The sequence below is a fragment of the Dendrobium catenatum genome, unplaced genomic scaffold, assembly GCF_001605985.2.
Source record: "Dendrobium catenatum unplaced genomic scaffold, ASM160598v2 fragScaff_scaffold_1653, whole genome shotgun sequence".
In the NCBI taxonomy this organism is placed as follows: domain Eukaryota; kingdom Viridiplantae; phylum Streptophyta; class Magnoliopsida; order Asparagales; family Orchidaceae; genus Dendrobium; species Dendrobium catenatum.
Genome location: NW_021320115.1, coordinates 74,713 through 81,670, shown reverse-complemented (window position 1 = coordinate 81,670; position 6,958 = coordinate 74,713). Strand labels below are relative to the sequence as shown.

Below are 6,958 nucleotides of genomic sequence, written 5' to 3'. Positions count from 1 at the left end.
CATCCTTATCTCTGCAACACTTAATTTGATGCTTCTCTTTTAATGATCAATATTTTGCAATATAAAGCATTTCAGGTCTCACTATCATTTTATAGAATTTTTCCTTACGTTTGAGGTGTACTTTTCTATCACACAACAAGCCCAAGCATTCCTCCACTTCAAATGTGTAACTTGAATTTAAACAATAATATTCCCGTCTACTTCACCATCACTTTAAACAATAGACACGAGATATCTAAATTTTGTATTTTTTTAATGACTTCAGCGCCCAAATTTTACCTATTACTGTTAAAATTAAACTTCTTGTATTAAATTTTAGGTACTTAAATGAAAACCTTTGGACTCTAAAATTAGCCTCCATAATTCATGTTTTTCTTGAATTCCCTCTCTCATCTTATGAACAAGAAGAATTTCAGCAGCAAAAAGCCTACAGCAGTATAGATTCTCTTGCAAATGTCTAGTAAGAAATTTGTGTCTAAAGCAAAAAGATATGGGCTTGAATCTGCTCCTTGATGTAATCCAGCTGAAATAGGAAAAATATTTGGTCAAACATCCTTGTGTTTGAACACAAGTAACAGCTCCTGTATGCATATCCTTTAACTTAAATATAAGCTTTATTAACTTCTTTTTAAGAACTTTTCAAAGCACTTATCTTGAAACTTTATCTTATGCTTTCTCTTAATCAGTAAATATCATATATAGATCCTCCTTATTCTCTCTATATTTTTCTATCAAACCTCTCACTAAATGTATAGCTTCTATGGTGGACATACGCAACATGAATCCAAATGGAGTTTGAGAAACATTAGTATCATGTCGTAACTTATGCTCAATTACTTTCACCTATTGTTTTAATGTATGACACATTAACTTAATTCCTCTATGAGATATGAAAATAGTCTTTGGGCTGTTTGGTTGCAACTGAGATTTGTTTGATGGTTATTTAGTGGAGAACTTACTGCAGGCTGTGTGCATTTGCAGTTTGTTGTTTTTTTTTTCATAGTTGCTTTGCATCTGGATTTGTGAACCAGACGTTGCTTTCGAATGGTTATGCGCTCTATTTTTAACTATGTTTGCTGGAGAACACCTTTTTAATGATGCATCAAAGGGAATTTGTGTCTATTTGTGATATTTATTCTTTTTGTAAAATTTGACTATCGATCCTTCATAATGCTCCTAGACGAATATTCCCCATATATTTTTATTTGGGCTAAAATCTTTCAAAATGACTTTTGGGCCACAATACCCCAAAACAGGGATAATCTCTTATACTCATGTAATGCTCAGACGAGTTACAATTACTTCAGTTCAGGTTCCCGAGTTCTTTTTTATGAAAATGCCATGGAGTTGTATTAATCATATGTATATTTGCCTGTGATATTTCTGTCTGATGATATAAGAAAAGACAAAGATGAGAGACATCTGTAGGTGGTCAAAAACTCTTAGGACGATACATGAAAACTTAATGGATAGGAATTTGTATAGATCTCCCTATAGTTCGTCATTTTGATGAAAGTTAACAGCGTTTTTAATTCTGTTTTTCAGCAAATTTGTTAGTATAATGGTGATTTAGCAGCTATGATGTCCTTGTTTTTCATGCTCTTTGACGAGTTTGACAAGAGCTCCAATTTTTTTATTAACTAATTTATCATTTTAATATTTAAATTACATTAAAGCATAGCCATGAAAATATGTGTTTTACTTTTAATAAGTTAATATTAGTGTTAGTTTTTATATGATTTAGTTATTTCAGTGTTATCTAAGTAAATGGAAAGATATAGGTGTTAGGTGTGTAAATAGATAAGAATTTGAGGTATGCATGTAAATCTTGCAAATGGCACCAGGTTAGGTGCTATTATGCTTCGGTGATGATTTCAGAAGGCTGAATGACTAATACAGCCTATTTTCTAGGCGCTTCACAGTTATTATTCTTCTTTTATGAAGGACCAGTAAGTTCTCTTATTACAACAGTTGCGCGCTCAATCTATTTCATCCCCTCTGCCAATACATGCTATTGTCATCGCATCCTGATGGGGACATCAGATCGTGGAAGGTTTATCAAAGGCGTGGCCGCCGATCTACGGCCACAATCGAGTCTTTATATTTCTGAGTCATCTATGTTATTTTATTATTTATGTATTTTTCTATTTGCTTAGTGTCATTTTGGTTTTTCCGTTTGTACCCCTTTAGTGGGAATTGTCGTGTGTGAGCCCAAAAGGCAAGTTGGTCTTTTATTTCTTTGAGTCCATTGTACTTGGCTATTTATAGCCTTTTGTTTGATGTTTTGATGAATGAATGATTATGAATTTTTTGCACCTGTTTTCTTGGAGCTTATGAGAGAGCTTGGTGGAGCGTAGGATAGGCCACCCGTCGTACCCAATAGTCACCACCGGTGGCCCTTGATTCTCTTCCCCTTCTTCCCCCTCCCTGCCCTCACCTCCATTGCCTGCCAACCCACCACACCCGAGCTCCTCTTGCTCATTTCAAACTCGCGGCAAAACCCCCTCAACCGAACCCCCTTCTCCCCTTCCAACCCCACGGCCAAAACCCCTAACCCGAGCCCCCATGCCGTCGGCTCCAACTGCATAGCCGCAGGCCCCCACTTCCCCTCCCCCCATTGAATTCCTTTGCCTAATTTGGAGGGACATATTTTGGGACATATTTTGAAATTCAAATTCCTTTAATTGGAAATTTGAAATCTTTCCAAATTTACCAATTCTATTTTTGGAAAGTTAATAAAATTTATCATATTTGAATTTTAAATTCAAACTGGATTTAATTATTTCTTTCCTTAATCCTAAATCCCAAATTAGGCAACCCCAAATCTCTCCCCAATCCCCTCCTTGCTCTTGAAAGCCGCCGGCCCCCCTCCAATAAATCCTAGGGGATTTATTTCCTAAATCCCTCTCAAACTCTCTCGGAAACAATTCCTAATTCCTCCTCAATCTCCCTTGGCCGAAAATCCCCTATTCCCACCAATTTAATTTATTTCCATAAAGAAATCTCCCTTTTTGGAATTGAATTAAAGCTCTCCCCTCACCCTTGCCGCCGCCCACTCCCTCTCTCTTTCTCTTGGAATTGTTTTCAAATCTTAAGCTTCACCCAACGTAAAACCTGAGAATACTACAGGTTTTGAGCTCTTCTTGTTTCCCAAAATTGAAGTTAAAATCTCCTTATTGAATCGTCTTCATTAGGTTTTCAAAAATCTGAAATACAATTTCATATTTTGAAAGGGGGGTTGCTCATATCTCTACTCTACTCTTCGGAGTCGAGAAACTTCTTTCTCGACACATTATTAAAGAGAGCAAGTTTCCTTGAAGACCTTGCCACTTAGCACCTATGAATGGCGGATCTAGAAACTGAGTACGGTTTAACTTGGGACGAAGACGGGTACACCGACATCCTCCGATCAACTTTCTTCAACGTGAATCCTAGGATCGATCTTATTGTCATAGACTACTTGGAACGTATTCTGAACACCTTAGTGGAAGCAATCGACGAGCACTTCAAAGGCGTCGAGTGGAGGATCTCCACCACTTCTTGACAAAGGTTTTTCTTTCTCCTTTCCTTATATTTTCCTAAATCTAACTTTTTTGGGAATTGATGACAGTCGTGAAGGACGACTTCCTGCTGCTCATGCTAAAGCTTAGTAAACGTAGGGCTTGAGTGCACCTCTTTGCTTATTAACTCTTATTGTTAGATTAGGGATTTCTTTGAAACTACTATTCGTCATTGTGTTGTTTTCTTATTTTATTTTGTTGGTTTCAAATCTCTTGCTATGTAATTTGGCCTAAACGGGTGTGACCCCTCAATTTTCTTGATTCTTTGTTTTAAACTGCTTCTAGTTTTGTTCTCTGACTATTCTAATCAAGAGTTGTGCAAAATCTAAATGAACTAAAATCATTTCATATTTAGTTTTGCATCACATCCGTTGTTTTGTTTCAGCTAGTCTGAGTTTACATGTAAATTTGTTGTTCAATCTTAATGTTCTGAGCCCATGTCTTATAACTATGATGATACGCCCAAGTAGCTTGGCGAGGTCAAAATATTGGCAACCGATTTTCCTCTGCCTTGATTTTGTTTCTTCAACAATGTGTTCCTCGAAGTTTATTTCAACAGATCACAATAATGCCCAAAGACAGCTATTGCGTACATTCTATTTCTTAAATGAATATGATGATCTAAATAGTGCAAGTCTGAGTCTTATTCATTCTGTTTGTTTGGTCTGCTAGAGCCTTCTAAAAGTTTTTACTGGTGTTTTCATTTAATTGACTCTTTGAGCTAGCCGTGTACAAGCATTTTTAATGAAGATTTACTTTTTTAAGGGACTCTACCACATGCTACGTTTTAGTAACTACAACTTATCTTGTTACTTAATCTCAGATGAATGAAAATGCCAACATATTTATTAAGCCTTGCTGTTGTTACTTGTATATATCAGTACATTTTTAGTTATATCATAATGTTTTGTTGTAAATGTCTTCTTACTTGAAGGGGCTATGATGATATGCCCAAGCAAATGTCGCAAGGTGATCCTGGAAGGCCTAAATGCAGGCAACCGATTTCATTGCTGTTTCATACTACTTGTATTCATTTTGATAATTCGTCAACAGCCGCAGCAACGGTATCTTCATCATCATCTTTTTCTTCTTCTTCTTCTTCTTCTTCTTCTTCTTTTTCTTCAGACCAAAAACCAAACGTATTGCATGCACTATCATCCTTTATATCATTTTGCTGATGAAAAATGGGCAATTCTTAGTCTCCTTTATTGGAGTTTTTCGATTAATTGATTTGCATATTCTGTACACTATAACATATCAACTTACAAATATGATTGTGTTAAACCTCAATATTTCTCTCACCATTATTGAAAAATAGATGCAAGAAAGATTGTCCAGTGTAAAACTAACCTTAAAATGTGGTGTTCAATTCCCATAGTTATATGGTAATAATCATATAAATCCCACCAATTTATGTCTCTTTTTATGTTCATCTTTTAGTAATGGACTTAAAAAGAGAATAGCTAAGGCTTTGTTTCGAATAGCTTTTGGATATTTTTTATTATTATTAAATTTTAATTATTTTAAAAAATAATAAGAAAGTCGTCCCAAATAAAGTCTAAGTTAATCCATTTATAATCTTTTTTTTGTCTTCTTATTTATGGTTGAATATTTACAACTTGCAGTAAGGTTTCGTTTGAGATTATTATATTTTTTCAATTTTTTAAATCAGATTTTTATTAAAAAAAATTAGAGAAAAACTTTTGTATTGAAAAGCTGTTTTAGAATAGTAAGAAAATTATTCCTAAATATGGTGGAGTGAAGCATGGGTCTGACTTGGCTGCCAGTATAGTAAAGAATCTGTACAACAAGAAAATGATTTAAAAGTATTATTGTTTTGATTTCTGATGTCATGAATGATCGTTACCTTTAATTAGGAGATTTATTCTTCGAACTCAGTTGTTTGAGGCTTTTGATTTAGTTTATTTTGTTTGCAAGTAGGGGTGTCAATTTTTGACACGACACGAAACACGATCCGAACCCGACCCGAAAAAATCCGGGTACGGGTCAACCCAAACCCGAAACGGATCGGGTTCGGGTTGAAGAAATCAATCCGTTTTAAAAATTGGGTCGGGTTTGGGTTGACATGGAAACACGAAATTGACCCGAAAGTGACACGAGAATTGATATTTGACCCGAAAATTTGAGTTTGACCCGTTTTTTACCTGATTTTGACACGAAAAATGAAGATTGACCCGATTTTTGAGCCGAAAACTAGCAATTCCGGGTCATTCGTGTCGGGTCTGGTTGACCCAAACCTGAATCGGGTCGGGTTCGGGTCCGGAAACCTGACCCGTTTTTAAAAACGGGTCGGGTTCAGGTTGACCCGAACAGTGCCGGGTCAGTTCCGGGTGTCGACCCGCTCGACCCCGAATTTGACAACCCTATTTGTAAGGCATTTGATTAATGAACGAAAGGTAATATGTAAAGTATAATTGTTAAGAAAAGGAAACTATCAATATGAACATTTATTTTGCTCCGGTGGAATTCTTTAATTTGTTAATTTAGTACTATAGCTAGAAAGAATGTGCATTAAAAATCATGCAGTGATTAAATTATATATTAAAATAAAAATGTATATATTTTAATATATTATGTATTTTCTTAATATAAAATTACTAAGTTTTTAGTCATACAATCAATCTATAAATTTTGCAATGTTCATAATTTTGGACCATGTGCACAAGTCGTGCTGAGATGGGATGACTAATAAATAAAATAAATTAAAATTTGTAAAGAGTTATTAATATTTGTTAGTGTTATTGGACAATTGCCATTAAATGCAAGTGAATAAAAATTTATATATTCATCATAATTTAATTATATTTGAATCTAATGAAATAAAGAGTATATATCTACTAATTAATCATATAATTTATGTTTTTGTTATAATAATATAACAAAAATTCACACAAGAACAGTTCAGTCTCATATTCACCATTTTATGGTAACAAAATAAAAGAAAAATACCTAAAATAATTTAAAAAAAAAATATTTTCGGATATGCTAAAAGCCTAGAAGCTTAATCTACTTTAATAAAATAACGAAGTAGACATTAATAGTAATGGAAAATTGAATGGGCATATATTTTTTTGAATAATAGATTAGTTATAGGAGATTTCAAAACTTGAAAGAACACCAATAAATGTTATATATGCAATAAAAAATCAAATTGTAAGTGCGGTAAATATATAATAAAAAAGTACTAGATCATGATCATTAAATACACGCATCTCAACCCTTCTTAAAAATGAATTTAGGATAAATATTCTCTTTTTCGAGTTATCTCTTTGTTGAGATAATATCCAAATGGTGCTGAGATGCTCTTGGTAACTTTAAAATGAAGAGACCAACCATATTCAAGCTATATCTCTAGGAGTCACATAAACCGGAATTGG

The 6,958-nt window shown here is 34.2% G+C and overlaps 1 protein-coding gene across 5 annotated transcripts in view; it reads left to right on the top strand.

The window, feature by feature from the left end:
* The window catches only part of LOC114578352, a 27,623-nt gene extending 22,762 nt beyond the window's left edge, over nucleotides 1-4,861 (top strand). For all 5 annotated transcript variants that reach the window (XM_028701227.1, XM_028701228.1, XM_028701224.1 and 2 more), the window contains one exon: nucleotides 4,495-4,861. In XM_028701227.1, the coding sequence (XP_028557060.1) occupies nucleotides 4,495-4,738 (244 nt within the window). In that variant the 3' untranslated portion in view covers nucleotides 4,739-4,861. The remainder of the gene's footprint in view (nucleotides 1-4,494) is intronic.
* Nucleotides 4,862-6,958: the final 2,097 nt, after the last annotated feature.